The sequence below is a fragment of the Thunnus thynnus genome, chromosome 3 (assembly GCF_963924715.1).
Source record: "Thunnus thynnus chromosome 3, fThuThy2.1, whole genome shotgun sequence".
NCBI classification, from domain to species: Eukaryota; Metazoa; Chordata; class Actinopteri; order Scombriformes; family Scombridae; genus Thunnus; species Thunnus thynnus.
Genome location: NC_089519.1, coordinates 3785290 through 3804182, shown reverse-complemented (window position 1 = coordinate 3804182; position 18893 = coordinate 3785290). Strand labels below are relative to the sequence as shown.

Sequence of the window (18893 nt, the reverse complement as noted above, 5' to 3'; positions counted from 1 at the left end):
GTAATTTACAAAACCATAGAGCTGAGAGTTTTGATGGAGGCTCAGTCTTTATTTAGCCACTCTGACTTGTTCTTACGTCGGTTTTTCATCCACAACAGCAGCTCTCACCAGCTGTCCAGCTGCTAGCTTGTAGTTCTTGTCCTGTTTAACAGAAAGCATTACGGCCAGGTCTGCATTGTAAAAAAAAATGTATCTTAAGAGGCTTCCATGTTAAATGAAGGTTAAATTAGAAAAAAAATACTGCTGCCTACTTCTCCTTAAAATCTCTAAACTGTTCTTCGTCTTCTGCACCTAATGTGTGATGTAAGAATCATCACCAGTTAAGACTTAGATACACTTGTCACCATGAGGCCTCATTGCCTACAACCTTAACCATTTCTTTGTATTCATTTAGTTAGATTTGTATATACAAAGTTATTTTATGTTATTATTTTGTCTATTTTTTTGCATTTCCCTCATGTCTTTTTGTTTTGATTTGTTTTTTCTTTTTTTTTTGTAAGCCGACTTCAATGTCATGCCCTTACTGTCATTATCTGTTGTTGTTTTTCTGTGCTTGAGAAATAAAATAAAATGAAATAAAAATAACTATGCTTGTTTGTCCTACTTATCAAATGATGTTATAGTCAAACAGATGAAACAAACAAATCTCCACAGCATCATCAGCATGCAGTGAAACCTCATGCTGTCTCCCAACTCTCAATAATTTTTATATGAATATTAACAATAAACAAATACAGATAAACCTATAAACAACCAAGTGAAAAAAGATGAAGAATCATGTTAATACAGATTGTTAGATGTAATGTATCAGGTTAGTAAAGCCTGTGTGGTATCAGGGTCTGCAGTGCAGCCGTCTCTCAATATAATTCGTCAACTCGACAATCAAGTTTGCACAACAATAACCCTAACCATATTTTGTCTGCAGTGTTTTATTTCTCTTGTTCTTCCTTTTGAATGTTTTTGCCAATGGCTTGATCACAATGGTAAATATCAATTGCATGTGGGGATAGCCAAGTCTCTGTGGGAGATGCATTCCTTATTCAAGTGAATGATCTTCTAAATCTGAACCTTTCCAGTCCATTAAACAAGCAGTCCCACTCCATTTAGTCGAATACCTTTTCAGCATCAAGTTAAATGACTACCTCCAAATGTTCAGGTGTATTATATTACAGTAAAATGACACCCACCAAAAGGTATGTTGTTTTTTTTTTGTTTTTTTTAAATCAACCCCACCTGATTAGGTAAAGTAACACTGAAGAACTTTCCTTCAGCTAATTTAGGTAAATTAATTAGTAATTTGCCTAAATTCTTCTGTCCACATTTAATAATGAAACCTTTGTCTTTTTAATATCACTGAGATGGTTGCTTGCCAAAATGTCTGTGGAGGAGAGGTGAAATAATTATAAAAATCTAACCAGGTTGTGGAGATTTTCCTTAACTGATGCAATATTTCTTCCACATTTAAGGGCTTTTTGAGAAATTACTGCATATAAATAACCTATCATGGGAAGATGCAAATGGCTAAAGGTATGTCTACATGAAATACAGAGCAGAACATCAGAAACATCAGAAATCCCCCACGATAACTGCTTTGACATGAAAAAATGGAGGAAATAGGGTTGAGGCTTTTACTTAAAATAAAAAAGTAGCTCTGCTGGAGCTACTACAAATTATTGCATGTATTAAGTTGCAGTCTGTGTGTAACAGCTTACCTGTCTGGCTGTGTAGAAAAACAGAAGGTTAACTGCCTGAAGTTAAAAGTTGCCCAGGCATACATGAAGCAGCATTTGCTTTTTTATTGTCTAGCATCATCAAAATGGCAGCAGACTGCACTTGTGAGTACAGCTTCTGACCACATCTATTTATATACTGTATCTCTATAGATAAACATAAAAAACCTCTATCTGCATAGGCAGACACATAGCACCATAATAATTTACCATTTATGTACCATTTTTTTGTATATTACACAAATTTGTTCTCATTCTGAGCTGTGATGGTTTACGTGCAACATAGCTTTAACCAAAAATGACACCTTCATACAGCTGCAACATGTGGGCCAAATAGGTGAAGTCGGTCACCTAAATACTTCATGCAACCAGCTCTCAATTTCCTGTTATGTAGAGAATCACACCTGTAAGTAGTATGCATATTCTCTTTTAGAAGGTTTTACCATGAGCAGAGTTACTCTGTAGACTTTGATAGCTTTAGGCACCATAGAACAAAACTGAACTGTCAGTACAATTGAACATCATGGATCCACTGATGGATGTCTATGTCAATGCAGAGATGTGCAGCAAGCGTAAAAGGGAGATAAGAAATTCAGAAATTATTTATGAAAATGTGTTGATCCACACAAGATCTGAAACGGCACTTTCAGGTAATTATTACAGCAAACAAATACACACGTGTACGCGACATTCTTTACACAAACAGAATAGACAATATTTTCAAAAACAACTTGTCTCAAGGAAAAACAAAGACTAAAATGACTTGTCTGAGAAACAGTTATGTGGAGAAAGGGTCATAGAGCAAGAGACAAAGAGGAAGAGACTGTTTATTACTGGACTTCGAGAGAGCAAAAGGGACAACATTTCGACACTACTGTGTCTTTGTCAGAGTCAGAATGAGAACAGTAGTGTCAAAACATTAGTGTGTTTGCACAATTAAATGTGCTCCACTCCCTTGTGTTCTCTGGAAGTCCAGTAATAGACTCTCTTCTGCTGTCTGCAGTCTGCTGTCCTTGAACTGAGAAGCACCTGATTCAGCTGCATTTTGCTGGTAGAACCCTGTTTCAACTGGCTATTAATGGTTTTAGCTAAAGAACTGAAGAAACCCACAGTGCCAATAACATACAAGGCTATGTAAATGTGTGTTTGAATGTAGATTGATGTTGAATTATACAAAAATCACACTTTGGGATGGTTGCCTTTCAATAGACTTTTAATGATATGACCTTTACTTCTTTGAACATCATGTTGCATTATTAAAATCACAAACTACTTGTGGTAACTATCCAAGCACTCAGTCAAAGGAGCTGAGGGCACCAGAAAACCTTGTGACTTCTCTTCTCAGCTTTGTGTCTACATAAAAATCAGACTAACTTAAAATAATATGTTTTTCTTTATTCACTGTATCTCTTTCAGTTTTTCCTACAGTATATCAAGTGAAGTTCAAGTCAATGTTATTTATATAGCCTGAAATAAATGTCTTAGAGGGTTTTAGAATCTGTAAAACATAAAACAACCTCTATCCTTAGAAAAACTCACTTTATATTATGGCAATGGGCTGAAAAAAGGGAGACGTCAGGAAGAGATGTACAAAATGTGACACACATACAAAGTCAACAGAAGCAACAGAGTAATTGGTAATTAATAATTAAGGAAATCATCATTATAATTAAGGAAATAAAGTACAAATATTTAAAATGAATTAAATATTAAGCATAATAAGTTATAGTGTAAAAATATTTGGAATAAAGACTGTGGACTGTCTATAATCTGCTGTATTTGTGACACAAGATAAAACAAATGTTGACCTAAATTTATTTGATTTGATATTGAAACACAAACTAATGACAAATATTATATTATAGATCCAGGATCCAGATGTTTCTGGGTCTGCTGTGTCTTCTCCTCCTGGCTGTACTCATAGCTCTGGTCTTCCTGTGTAAGTACTTTACTCAAATGTTGCTGAAAGTATCATATAGGTGATGGTGTTTAACAATGTTTCTTCATTTGCTGTTTATGTGCCAAATACAGCCAAGAAGTTCATCGATGACTGTAGAAAAAAGGGGGACGTTCACATCCAATGACAGACGCCATCCTTGAACAGTAGGGGTTACCTTTTCCCACCTATATACAAACAAATATTATTATTCCATACTTGGGTCTCATGATAACAACTACAACAACAAATTGGACCATGTGTTGATAACTAAAAAAAATAAAAACAATTAGAGACTTGCTCTACATCCTTTTATATATTACAGATTTGCTTGTGATCAAATGTACACTGTATATGGTAAACTATCAAAATCATACTTCTCTTAAAATGTCCATGATAAAGGTATCACAAGTCGTCACATGTAACCAAAACAAGAGAACAAGACAAGGCTGAACAATTGATCATTTTTATATTGATTTTTATATGCTATTTGAAAGTGTGCACCATTTGAAATGTATCATTTTGTATTATTAAGTGTTTTATCTGATTATATTACTTCAATGTAGAAACAAAATAAGTTTGTGATAAAATTATATGTTGTTTAATTGTAATTTAATTTTTAGAAAATTGTTGCTATTGAAATCACACTATAGGTCAGAAAAATTGCAATTACATATATTTCTTGAAGGGAGATGTCAACAGACCTTTTTCACAGCAGACATTTTGGTTTGTCACATCAGGAAAAGCACAGGTGTTACTAATACAACTAAAAATGGCTCTGTTATATTCAAATGTCCCAGTAACGCCTGAGTAACTGTGAGCCAACAGGCAAAATAGCAGCACCCTGAAACTGAAGCAACTAAATGTAATTCAGCCATTATTAATTTCATTAGTTATAAATGTGCTTGTCCTACTGTGACATGTCAAAGTGTCTTCTGTGAAAAAGGTTCGTTAGGCACAGTCTATGAACATCCACACTGTCCTGAGAAGAGGTCTAATCAGACACAGTCAGTAAAATAACCTCATTCACCTATTTAAATGTCCAGCAGGTGGTACCAAAGCACAGCCTTGAATGCAAATAATCACTTTCCTTTGTGTTGTTCATCTTCCAAACAATAAACATTACTACATTTCAATCCCCACTATTCCCTACTTCCTGGTTACGTGCCACTATCACGATTCTGTATTGACCTCTACTGGCCAAAACCGGCATTGCATGTAGTACATTTGCAGATATCATATCAGTGTATGAGACATTGTGTTATGAGACTCCAAGCCCAACAATGGTCTCCCTCTCTCTTTCAATGAGATTTTTTTCTGTGTTGAAACATTTACAAACATGTAATCTCATGTCTAGGTCAAGTTATGGTCTGTAATTGGATATGTTACACAAAGCTTTTTTTAATCTAAGGTGTTTGGTCAGAGAGAATGTTACAGGTGATGTGATGTGGACCTGATGGAAATAACAACAGGATATGGAGAGTAAACAGACTGCCTGCAATATTTTGTTGATTTTAATTATGTTTTTCTCCATTGGAAATAACTGCAGGTGTGAACTTGTGATTTGATGCATTGTGCATTGTGTGATGACAAACTGACTTGCTGACTGTATTTTTGAGAAACCAAAACCTTTCAGAGAATACATTTGCTGTTTTGCAAAAAGAAACACAGTTTTGGTGTTTGTGTTATTATGTGGAGTATGCAGTATTTTACTGCATCAAAACTATGGAGAAAAACTGTAACATAGAGATGAAGAAAAGAAGTGGGTTATCAGTTATGGACTAATATTTATGAAATCATAAATCATCATAGATCCAAGTCAGTAACATTTTACTTTAAAACCCCCTAGTTAGCATTTATAAGCAGAATACAAACATTTAATAAATGGTTTATAATACAATATAATGTAGTTGATAGCAGATATATAAAAAAGTCTTTATTAATGTATTTGTCAACAACTGTAACTCCTAATGTGGACACACCAAGTGGAGGCAGGTGTATAAACAGATAATGAATTACAATATAGTACAACAGAGTTGATAAAGATGGGATCATCCACAGAAAAATAGATATTACAAGTGGTGAGTTGGAAAATAAATATTGTGTTATTTGAAGCCACCTGCAACAGCAGTTTGAACTCTATCAGACTTCACAGATTAAACTAAATGTTGTGATGTAAATAAGTTCATGATTTGCACATTTCAAAATTTCACTGATCTGATAAAAGCCAAGACATAATATGTCTTAAAGTGAAAAGAGCCTCTCACACATAACAAGTAATTAAACTCATTCCAAAAAAGGGAAGCAAAGCTTTTGACTATATTCACCCAGAGACAAAAAACAAGTTTTGAGAAGTCTTGCAATATCTATACAGCATAAATACATTATAATCTGCATTTGAGTCCTTTACATTGTTTGCTTCATACACACCCTGTGAAATTTTTCAGTATTACCATTTTTACATGCAGCTATCAACTAAAAATAACACACCATCATTTTTATGGCACACAATGACTCTGCCATATTAGGTTTGAGACAAGGTTTGAAACCAAGCATTATAATTTAATAAAGAGTAAGCTCTTGAAACTCATTTTTAGAGACAGATACCAGATCAACAGATCGCTGAAGTGTGAACATATAAATACAACATCTGAGACCACAAGCACAACACATACCACACCCACATCCAACCATTTGTGCTCTGCTGGTAAATTGTGATGCATCACTTCACAAGTTGACATTACACTGTAATACTGTATTTGCATTCAAATAGATTTTAAGAAAAGGCCAATTAATGGCTGATATATACAGTATACTGAAGGTCATACAATGTCAGGAAAGTAGTACATACTTTTTTAGAGCAGCCACCCTTGTTGCTGGAGTGAGAAGTCATATTAGGGGATAAAAAAGAGGTAGTTTCTGATTTAAAACTGTTTCATTGTTTGAAATCCACCAAAAAGAATGTCCTTTTATGTGGCTGCATCTACCGTCAATATATACTGTTATTGTTTTGCTTAGTTACAGATCAGTGTTCAGTAAATGATTTACACTTCAAACAAGGTTCAGAGCAAAAAGCCTAAAGATGCCAATGCCAGTTGGAATACTGTTGTGTTAATAGTAAAGTAAATTGATACGCCTTTTTCATGATGGAAATTAATGATTATGTTTTTGTGAATGTAGTCATACAGTGAGAGCAAGTATATGGAAATCTTTTTTAATAAATCAAGACACTTTGAAACTTGTAATCAATTTTTACTAAAGTTTACCACCCAAAACTGATGAAACATGTACTTACAATGGTATATAAAGGCTTAAAAAGACCTACCAGTGGAAGAAAATTATTCAAAACTAATTTTAGAGGCCGTTGTTTGGTGTTGAATTGACTTGCATTGCTACAAGTGTGTTTTTTGTGATCAAATCATGAGACAAACTCAAATGATCATGTAGCGTGTGTCGAAACAGGAATGATGAAGCTGAGGAATGTTTGTCTCGCTCGAGCGTGAGGCTCATCTATCTTGCAGGTACACAAGGATCTGCACTGGTTACAGCTGGAGCAGCAGTCAATGTGTCTAGTATCACAACATTGTTGAGTTGAGAAAGAAAAAACTTACTGAAAAAAGAGGAGGAACAAGAAGATTGTTGTTTTGTAAGGACAAAACATAAAAGAGGAATCAGAGTGCAGTGTGGGAGGTGACAGAATGAAGTTTAACCTGGTGACACTCTGCGCTGTCTGTCCCATTCTTATGATGACAACAAAACACTTTTATTTAGCGATAACGTGTATTAGAAATTAATCAAAGTATGGATACATTACAGTCTATCATTTTCTAAACCAAGTTAGATATTTGTGTCTGATGCCACTTTGCCTGCAGCTTAGCAATGATCATGTTTCAGTGCTGTCTTTAGCTGAAAGTGGTAAATGAATCTTATCTTCATGTCTTAAACATACAGTACTTATATATAGTAGTAGATGCCATGGTGGTGTGTAAGCTGAGTTACAGAAACATTTTCTTTTCACAGATCCATGAGTTTCTCTCTCCACAATCTGCATCATTCCAGCTTTTTTTGTCTCTGAACTTTGTTTCTACACAGTCTTCATTGTCATTATGATTGTTAGGCTCCCCAGAGTGCCAGAAGCTGAAAACAAACCCAAAGGAAATGAGGTTTTAATAAAGAACACAAACCATCATTTAATGAACAGCAACACACAGAATGTGGCCAAGTTAAACTTAAAACGATGACAAATCAAAAATATTTCCCTAAAAACTGTTAATAATGTAGTCAGCTTATAAAAATCTAAAGTCTACTCAGCTGCTATTGTGATTTGAAAGAGGCTTTGGTTTCACTACAAAGATTGATTTAGTTTGAATGAATATTAATGTGTGAACCTTGTTGTCAGTGAAGTCCCATCCACCCATTTCCACGTCCCTTCTCTCTCGCTGTCAGTCAGTCCAATCCACATCGTCTCTTGGTATCGATTTATGAATTCCTTGTTTTTAAAGAGAAACATACAATAATCAATAAATATTAAACCAATTTCCGTCATCCTGTACCTTGATGAACTTGCATTCAATCAATATTTCACTCTTTCTGTGTCACTGATTCATCCATTAGTACACACACACACACACAAACACACACACACACGCACACACACACACACACACACACAGACCTGTTCTTCTTCGCTGTTGACAACCACTAGGTCCATCCCTCTTTGCAGACAGTCAGTTCTACTCTCATTCCAGGTTTTCTTGTTCGAAGAAATATAATAGAAACTACCGTTGATATACACCCATCCTTGTTGGGAGTAGTGAACTGTGAGCAAAAAAAGGACAAATTCTTAATACGCCAGTAACGAGAATTAACAAATACATTTCCACTGAGGTATCAAAATTGCATCATATTATTCAGAAATATGCAAACAGGGATAATAAAGAAATCTATGCATGAACAGAAAGATGATATATTACAGGCTTGGAGTCAAAGTGTTATAAATGTTTTATACAGTAGTAGAAATCTACAACGAGTCATAACAAGAAAAGATAAGTTCTTAACTTTTCAAGTCTGTCCTAAAACAATAGTCAGGTGTCAGAATGAACATTGAAGCATGTTTTTCTCCTCCTCTTCATATGGGCAATTAAGATATCTCTTCATAATGCACTTTCAATGTAAGTGATGGGGACAACATCCACAGTCCTCCTTCCATGAAGATCTTTATTTAAAAATGTATGATATGAGGCTGCAGCTGCACAAATTAGTCAAATCAAGTCAAAATCTTTCAAAGTTACCGTTTTTTTAGTGCCAAATTCCTTATTTTGTTACGATCCTTCCGCTGCAGCTGAACAGGAAAACACTGTCCATCGAGACCCAAAGAGGGAAACTTTTAATTAAAAAAGACTGAAACTGTGGAAGATATCTGCTTCATTTGACTAACTCAGGTGACTGAAGCATCATATCTTTGCTCAAATGAGGACTGTGGATTTTGTCCCCATCACTTACACTGTAAACATGTTTGGAGGGGATCTTCTAATAGTCAGTGTGAACAGGAGGAATGATTACAGCGAGCAAAACCTGCTTCAATGTTCATTTGGGTTCCTGGCTGTTGTTTTAAGAGAGACTTGAAAAACTGTAAACCTTTCCTTTAACATCTAACTTTGACAAATATGTAACACCCTAAATAAACGATGATTACATGATCAGTTAATAACAGATTTGAAGAGAATCAATCAGTTCAAATGTATATTATTGCCACTTGTTTATCAGCTATATCCCAATAAATAGACAACAGTCCATCATTACTAATGACATTGGTTTATTTTTTTAACATTAACAGTCAATATTAGGATTTTTACCATATGAATAATATAAATAGTTGTCAATCATTCACAATAAGATTCACACCACTTTCACACTAGATGATGATGAAATCTGAGTCAAATGATTTTTTTATCAATCAAATCAGATTCTTTTCCTTTACATCACACAACACATAATGCTGACATTGTTTCCAGAGCACGAGTAGTCGGCTGAGACAACAGCACATAACATGGCTGCATATAAATCTTCTCTGCTGCTCATGTTGTCAAGTGTGACAAATGGACTGAAAAACCTTTTGTGATTGCTTGGTGCAGTTTAATTTTCACACTTACCAAAGTCAGGCAGATTCTTCTTCAGCTCATCTCTCTCCTCAGTGAGGGTTTTAAAGCTGGCCTCAAGGTCCAGTATCTTGTTATCTGAGAGCAGAAAGAGTAATATGAAGCTGTCATGCAACAGCATCAAAGCACGTCCACAAGTACAGAGATGATGTACTTTAAAACAATATGGAAATTGTGTTTTAACTATTAATGAAAGGTAAAGTTTAATATTGTTATACTGTACATAAACCATTCCCTCATACAAATCCAAGGTGATATATGCGACTTTATATCTGCAAGACTAAAAGCAGAACATTTTGACTGGGGTTTAATTTTTACTTTGATGGCCAAAATTAATAGCATGAACTTAAAGCTTTAATGTTCCATCCTCTTTTTTCTCAGTGGTATAGTATCACACAAGCTTTGCATTAATTAAACAGCCATCAGTTGTGTTACTGCTATTAAACTTTCTGATTGTTTCTGATTATAAACTTTCCCATACATGTACCTCTGTCTTTAAAAGTCAGTCAACCACAAACTCTTATGTGCTGCCAAACAGAAGATAATATCAGAGACTGCAATGTAGCCTGAGAACACAAACTGAGGTGAGGTCTATGTTGTCATTGATCAAGTGATCTACACACTGATGAAAATATGTGTAGACTGGAACATTTAGGAAGCAGTCAGAGCAAGTGATCGTGATCATCATAGCTTGTAATATAATATAATTTTTATTTAATTCAATAATTGGATGCCATTGATGCTCAACCATGAATGAATCACTGATGGCCAGTTGGCTGTTGCAAGAGCAACTAACTCAGTGACACATTTCAGGAACTTAAAAACTCTTGGTCCCAAACTGAACCCATGTACATCAGTGGATCATGATACCAGTCTTTCTGGCACTGACAACATTTAAATGGCAACTTTCATCTGACATGAAGCATTTTCTAAATATTACACTTATACAACTTCGGATACAAGTCCTTGTTATTGGTGTAGTTCATCACTGTACTAACCACAGTCACTCAAGTTCGTCTTCAACGTGTTGTAGCTGGTACTGTAAGAATGGTCTGAAAGAGAAGAAAGACTTTCATGCAAATTGTGCAATAAATTGGCCATTTACAACAGAGAGATTACCATCAGTTGCAACAGAATTACAGCATGACCACAACATAGGAGACACTTCATTTTAAAACTGAATTTCCATTTAATATATAAGCAGATTTACAGGCTGAAAATTCTGACTTTGGTTTAATGTCTTAACGGCCCAAAATGTGATCCAAACCCTTCTTACTTGATCTTTCAGCTTTGTTGTAACAGTAGTTTTAATATTATTTTGCTTTTTGATTATAAAGGCCCACATACGTGTATCTCTCTCTGAATGTCAGCCAAACACATTTTTCTCTGCAATACCAAACAGGACAGAATTTTTCGAAACTGTTATGTTTGGACAGAAATATGTAACAGTATACACTTAACACTTTACAGTCTTATATATAATAATCAGATGGTGAATTTCAATGCAGGGGAGACACAGGGTTGACGTACAAACACAATTCAAAAGGACTCACAGAGAGCAAGACGCAGGGAAATGTTGAGAGCAGCTTGTAAGATACACAGGAGTCCAAAGCTCACAACAACCACTCTGTACAGTTTTCTCCCTGGGTGCAGAAATCATACAGACTCAGAGTAATTATTACGTCTCTCAGCCTAACGATAGAGTTCTTTTAAACATGACAATGGCAAACAATTGTGAAGCAGAAACCCGAGTGTTTTGGCTAATAAATATTTTATTTAATTAAATTTAATTAATTATTATTAATATTATTATTAATTATTTAATTTACTTAATTAATTATTTTGTTTAGAATTATTAAAATTTTCCTTGAATGGGAAAAATGATGACTGTCAACAGGACAGATTACTTCAAGGATGACATTTATGTACTATTTTTTAAATTGTTTTTTCTACTCACATTACACACCATAGTCTATAATAAAAGTTTGTCTTACCAACCAACTTCAGAGTGATAGCAGGTTACAGTCCTGTGCTTTGACTTTGGGTGGTGGAGCGTATTTCCAACATATAAAACTATTACTTGAAATAACATGACTGATATAAATCATATTCACATCTGTGGTTGACTAAACTCTATTTGAGAGGTGCTTCTAATCTTTAATGAAATACATTGTAAGCAATATGTAATATATAACTTTCACAACAGACATTTTGACTTGTCATAGCAGGAAAACCACAGGTGTTACTAATAATATTAACGATGTCTCAGTAAGTCATGACGGTGTGACAGTGAGCCAGCAGGCACAATATCAGGACCCTGAAACTGAAGCAGCTAAATGTAATTCAGCCATTGTTAATTTCATTATTTACACCTGTGCTTTTTCTACTGCCACATGTAAAACTGTCCTCAGTGAAAAAGGCTGATGGGAGCTTTTTCTCCGTCTTCATGTGCCCCCCACACATCAGTGTCCTTGACAACTGCCTGTGTATGTTCGCCTCGGAGAAGTTCTCTTCTGAACGCCGTTTTGATGACACACAAGCGCGGTCTTTAGTGGGAGTCACGCATTGCACTACAGTATGTGGCATTTGTACAAAAAAAAGTATAAAAAATAATTTGGGATTTATAAATTCAAATGAATGTGCCTCTAACTAAGAATTGAGATCAGTATTTATTGAGATTAATTAAAATGAACATGTGGTAATGATGGAAACTTTATGCCTTCAAACATTTGATCAAGTGTTTGTAAAATTATGAAGAAATGTTCAAATAGGTTTAGAAATACAATAACAAATTATTGCCGGTGATAGCCTGAATCTTCTTTTTCATCTTCCTCATCTTTGGTGCAAATACTTTGATATGAAGTAGTAGTAGTAGTCATAGTAGTAGTAGTTGTAGTAGTAGTAGTAATAGTAGTACTATAGCAACAATTCAAAGATTAAATTTGTGAAAATTTGTCATAATTTAGTGATTTGAACTACAGCTCTGAAAGTTTCTGAGGAGATAGGCAGGCCCCTTTATGTCATTGTGTATAAAGTGAGGGACCATCAAATAATTGACTCAAACAGATTGTATACTACATACTACAAGTGAAACAAGAAGGTAGAAAAAAAAAAAAAAATATATATATATATAAGGTCAACACAGTTACTGAATAAATTGCACCTTATTAAAACAGATCTATACATTATTTTATGCACTATAAAATGAACTCTCACAAACACTCAGCTATCAAACTTTGCATTTCATGCTTACATTTTGATATTGTAAATAGAAAAGATGAATGTTTACAATATGATTACAATATTTGCCAATAAGGTTAAAACTGAGAATAAAGATGTTTGTTTAGTTATAAGATTTCTGTCTCACCAGGCTCTGCAGCAGCCATCATTTCACCGTCTTCAACGTTGCTGCTCAGCACCAAATTTGATCTACTTGGGTTAGACAAATATGTATGACGATGTTTCGATGTTAACTGCTTCCTCTTTTCCATTTTTTTTCTCTGCTTCTGCAGCCACACAGTTTTGGTCTCAACTTCCACCTTTATTTGTTCCCACAGGGCAATTGGTTTTGCAGCAAGACATAGATACAAGATGATAAAATACATAATATAATACATACTGTAATATAAGTTTTGGTCTTCCTTATTTGCCATTCTTCCTCAACATAAACTTCTCCATATAACGGACTTTGACTGCTGCTCTGGCAGTCAGAGCAAACCATGTAACACTATGTATTCATGGTGTATAAATACACTCATGCTGAGGGGAAGCCACACAAGGGTTTCTTGTAAGTGTTGCTGTCATAGAAAGTCGTACATGTTGGTCATCACCTTTTAGAACTCTTTAGTGGAGATCAAGTCAAGTTTCTGGATGAGAGTTTAAAATGAGTCACCGTCGTCAGCAGATGATAGTTGGTGAATTAATATGACAGGTCAGTGGTGGTAGATAAAAACTGGCAGGGATTAACAAATATTGATCTATTTCCACTTTTATTTTTTTTTACTCTATATGGCAAGTAAGTCTTTTATGAGTGGTGGACATGGACTTTACAGAAACTCTGCTGTGTTTTCCTGCATGTTCTTTTAAGGATACAGATGTCCTCTTTTTCCAAGGAGATGATTTGACAAGATTTCACACACACACACACACACACACACACACACACACACATGCAAAAACACAGTTGTTCTTCTTTGCTGTTGATAATCATCAGGTCTACACCTTTGAGCAGACAGTCATCTGTTCTCTCTTTCCAGGTTTTCTTGATTGAAGAAATGTAACAGGCACTATGGTTGAAATACACCCATCCTTGTTGAGAATAGTGAAAAACAGAAAGAACCTGAATATCTCACTATCAACACGAATTAACAAATTCATGTGCAAGTAGTGTGTGACTTATGCTATAACCGAAAGATCTAACTAAAAATTAGTCAAAAGGTCTGTCTGTCAGAGTCACTGAATGCCAGCAACAAAGCATGTGGTGATAACATGATTAACGTTTTCACATGATTGTAACGCTTTTTAAGTGTAAGTATGACTGAATGCAAGCATGACTTTGCTGTTCTGTCTTAATTTGCCCACTATTTCACTTACATTGTGGATTCTTGATTACTATTATGACTAGTTTTATTCTCATACTGTACTCACCTAAACTTTTAAGCTGTCTCTTCAATGCGTCTCTCTCTTCAGTCAGGGCATTGTGCTGTAAAACTGTCATTCTGAGTGAAGAGGTTACCATTATTTGCAACAGAATCAGATTATGTTCGCAACCAAAGAGACAATTCACTTCAGAAGTTATATAGCGTTACATAGCTACCATGAGTAGTTTGTTTAATATTTGCAAACTATTCGTATGCTCTTATACAGCTACAAACCAAAGAGGCAAGGTGTATGTATGAGTAATCTGTATAAATGCTGGATCTCATGAATGCTCATAGGCTAAAAATTGTGAATAGAGTTCATTTCAATATAATAGCCAAAAAAAAAAAAAAAAACGTAAACTTAAAATTGGAAAGTTTGATCCTAATTCTGTTCTTTCTTTTCAAAAAATTACAATTCTATGTTTTCATCTGCACACGCATAAAATATAAATTTAGCACAAAAAGTAAGGAAATTTGTGTTTGGTAGATTATTTCTTTGCTGTAACAATGCTTCTTGGCAATACATTTTATACCATTGGAAAGCCTGGTTATTTCCCTTTTAAATGGTGCCACATTTGTAAGGAACATGCATTTGTGGGATGAGCAGCAGAGCTGAGTGTGCGGGTTATGCCCATGAAAAATTTGCCAAATCTTCTCTTAACTTATTCTGCCATTGACTCTTGTTTGGTGGATTGGATGATTGAAGTTTGAAGAAATAAGACATATTGGCAATTTAACAATTTATTCATTTAACAGACAGGAGCCTCAGTAGCGTGTGGAAGAACCATACACAGCCACAACAGCCTGGCACCTCCTCCTCATGCTGGTCACCAGCCTGGTCACACACTGCTGTGGGATGGCATCCCATTCTTCAACCAGCACTTGTCGCAAGTCAGCCAACATGGTTGTGTTGGTCACTCATGGACAGCACGCCCAAGTTGATCCCACATGTGTTCAATGGGGTTGAGGTCAGGACTGCTGGCAGGCCATTCCATCCTCTCCACTCTCAAAATCTGGAGGTAGTCTCTGATAAACCCCGCTTGGTGGGGGCAGGCGTTGTCATCTTGGAGGATAGAATTCGGTCCCAGACCGTGGAGATATGGGATTGCCACTGGTTGCCAAATCTCATCTCGATATCTCTCTGCATTGAGATTGCCTCCAGTGATGACAAGCCTTGTTTTTCCAGTGAGAGAGATGCTGCCCCACACCATCACACTGTCTCCACCAAAAGATGTTACTCTATTGGTGCAGCAATCAGCATAGCGTTCTCCATGTCTTCTCCGGACTTTGATCCTATGATCCAACTGCCATAGGCAGAAGCACAAAATTACAATGCTCTGATCATTGATGTAGTTTTATCATCATACTTTCCAAAGTTATTCAGATTTGTCTTCAATGTGTCTCTCTCTTCAGTCAGGTTTTTGCAACTGGCATCAATGACTAAAACAGAATTTGCATAGTGTATCCATGGTATTAATCTATCAATGATTCAGTAGGCTGTTGCCTCTACTCGATATCATAGAGTTTCTCTATTGTATAGCGGCTATCTGTCCACTCCGTTACATATTCCATACATATGGAGAATGATCCCCCTGCTGTCAGGGTATGTGGATACTTCTTTAAGACACACAGGCTTGCTCGGCCACACCCTACGGTTTACCTATAAAATACCTGTGCTAATGTGGAATCACTGATTGTTTGATCTCCACCAGAGTCAGGGTACAGTGTGTGATAATCTGTGTAATGATTTTGAAAGACAGATAAAAAGGTGTGTGTGTGTGTGTGTGTGTGTGTGTGTGTCCTTTTGAGTGTATGAATTTGTGGTTTGTGGCTGAGAGATGTAATGACAGAAAGAGTGGAAAATGTACTGGAGGTGAGTTCGCTGAGGTGGAAGATGAATGGAAATCATTTCCATTTCTATTGATTACTGTTTTTCTCTGTTAACAAGGATTTCACAAGAAAATTCCACAAGCTCACATGGATCGGACTGACTAAGAGAGAGATAATATGGAAATGGGTGGATGGGACTCAGCTGACCAAAAGGTTCACACATTACTCTTTCACACAAATTAAATCAACCCTGAACTAAAGGCCTTAAAACTTTTTTAAAAACTTTTTAATAAATTAATCTGTAATGAATCACATGAGACTTGAATTTTGCAGTTTAAACCTGACCATGTTTTAGCATGTTGCTGTCTATCAAATGTTGGAATTGTTTTGTTTTTGTTGTTGTTGTTGTTGTTGTTGTTGTTGTTGTTGTTGTTGTTGTTGTTGTTGTTAAGATTATTTGTTTTTGGGTTTCAGCTACTGGAGCCCTGGGGAACCCAACGGATATGAAGGCAAAACTGAAGACTGTGTGGAAATAAGGCTCCATGACAAGGAAAACAGCTGGAATGATATACCATGTAAAGATCAAAACTTCTGGATCTGTGAAAAGATGGTGTCTCTGTAACGCAAGCTGGAAAGTCCCTCAGAGGAGGATGATGTAACAACTTCACTGCAGCAGACGCTAATTTCTTATTTTATGAACACAGCTGTAATGCTTGCCTGAATACACTGCCATGCTTGTATGGTTATCTTACTGAAAAGTGATAATTATTGGGCTGGATGTAAATTGTGAAAACTACTTCCATCTGTAATTTACAAAACCATAGAGCTGAGAGTTTTGATGGAGGCTCAGTCTTTATTTAGCCACTCTGACTTGTTCTCACTACGGTTTTTCATCCAGAACAGCAGCTCTCACCAGCTGTCCAGCTGCTAGCTTGTAGTTCTTGTCCTGTTTAACAGAAAGCATTACGGCCAGGTCTGCATTGTAAAAAAAATGTATCTTAAGAGGCTTCCATGTTAAATGAAGGTTAAATTAGAAAAAAAATACTGCTGCCTACTTCTCCTTAAAATCTCTAAACTGTTCTTCCTCTTCTGCACCTAATGTGTGGTGTAAGAATCACCACCAGTTAAGACTTAGATACACTTGTCACCATGAGGCCTCATTGCCTACAATCTTAACCATTTATTTGTATCCATTTAGTTAGATTTGTATATACAAAGTTATTTTATGTTATTATTTTGTCTATTTTTTTGCATTTCGCTCATGTCTTTTTGTTTTGTTTTGTTTTTTCTTTTTTTTTTGTAAGCCGACTTCAATGTCATGCCCTTACTGTCATTATCTGTTGTTGTTTTTCTGTGCTTGAGAAATAAAATAAAATGAAATGAAAATAATTATGCTTGTTTGTCCTACTTATCAAATGATGTTATAGTCAAACAGATTAGGAACAGGTTAGTAAAGCCTGTGTGGTATCAGGGTCTGCAGTGCAGCCGTCTCTCAATATAATTCGTCGACTCGACAATCAAGTTTGCACAACAATAACCCTAACCATATTTTGTCTGCAGTGTTTTATTTCTCTTGTTCTTCCTTTTGAATGTTTTTGCCAATGGCTTGATCACAATGGTAAATATTAATTGCATGTGGGGATAGCCAAGTCTCTGTGGGAGATGCATTCCTTATTCAAGTGAATGATCTTCTAAATCTGAACCTTTCCAGTCCATTAAAAAAGCAGTCCCACTCCATTTAGTCGAATACCTTTTCAGCATCAAGTTAAATGACTACCTCCAAATGTTCAGGTGTATTATATTACAGTAAAATGACACCCACCAAAAGGTATGTTTTTTTTTTTTTTTTTTTAAATCAACCCCACCTGATTAGGGAAAGTAACACTGAAGAACTTTCCTTCAGCTAATTTAGGTAAATTAATTAGTAATTTGCCTAAATTCTTCTGTCCACATTTAATAATGAAACCTTTGTCTTTTTAATATCACTGAAATGGTTGCTTGCCAAAATGTCTGTGGAGGAGAGGTGAAATAATTATAAAAATCTAACCAGGTTGTGGAGATTTTCCTTAACTGATGCAATATTTCTTCCACATTTAAGGGCTTTTTGAGAAATTACTGCATATAAATAACCATCAATCAACCACCAATCATGGGAAGATGCAAATGGCTAAAGGTATGTCTACATGAAATACAGAGCAGAACATCAGAAACATCAGAAATCCCCCACGATAACTGCTTTGACATGAAAAAATGGAGGAAATAGGGTTGAGGCTTTTTCTTTAAAAAAAAAGTAGCTCTGCTGGAGCTACTACAAATTATTGCATGTATTAAGTTGCAGTCTGTGTGTAACAGCTTACCTGTCTGGCTGTGTAGAAAAACAGAAGGTTAACTGCCTGAAGTTAAAAGTTGCCCAGGCCTACATGAAGCAGCATTTGCTTTTTTATTGTCTAGCATCATCAAAATGGCAGCAGACTGCACTTGTGAGTACAGCTTCTGACCACATCTATTTATATACTGTATCTCTATAGATAAACATAACAAACCTCTATCTGCATAGGCAGACACATAGCACTGTAATACTTTACCATTTATGCACCAT

The 18893-nt window shown here is 35.6% G+C and overlaps 1 protein-coding gene across 2 annotated transcripts in view; it reads right to left on the bottom strand.

The window, feature by feature from the left end:
• Nucleotides 1–18893, bottom strand: part of LOC137175520 (C-type lectin domain family 4 member F-like) — a 103581-nt gene that overhangs the window by 70899 nt on the left and 13789 nt on the right. The window contains exons 1-2 of one of the 2 annotated variants that reach the window (XM_067581212.1): nucleotides 13192–13273; nucleotides 11378–11467 (exon numbers count right to left, since the gene is read on the bottom strand). In XM_067581212.1, coding sequence (XP_067437313.1) covers nucleotides 11378–11467; nucleotides 13192–13213 — 112 coding nt within the window. In that variant the 5' untranslated portion in view covers nucleotides 13214–13273. Of the gene's footprint in view, nucleotides 1–9818; nucleotides 9903–11377; nucleotides 11468–13191; nucleotides 13274–18893 lie in introns of those variants that run through there. The other variant, XM_067581192.1, reaches the window with a different exon arrangement.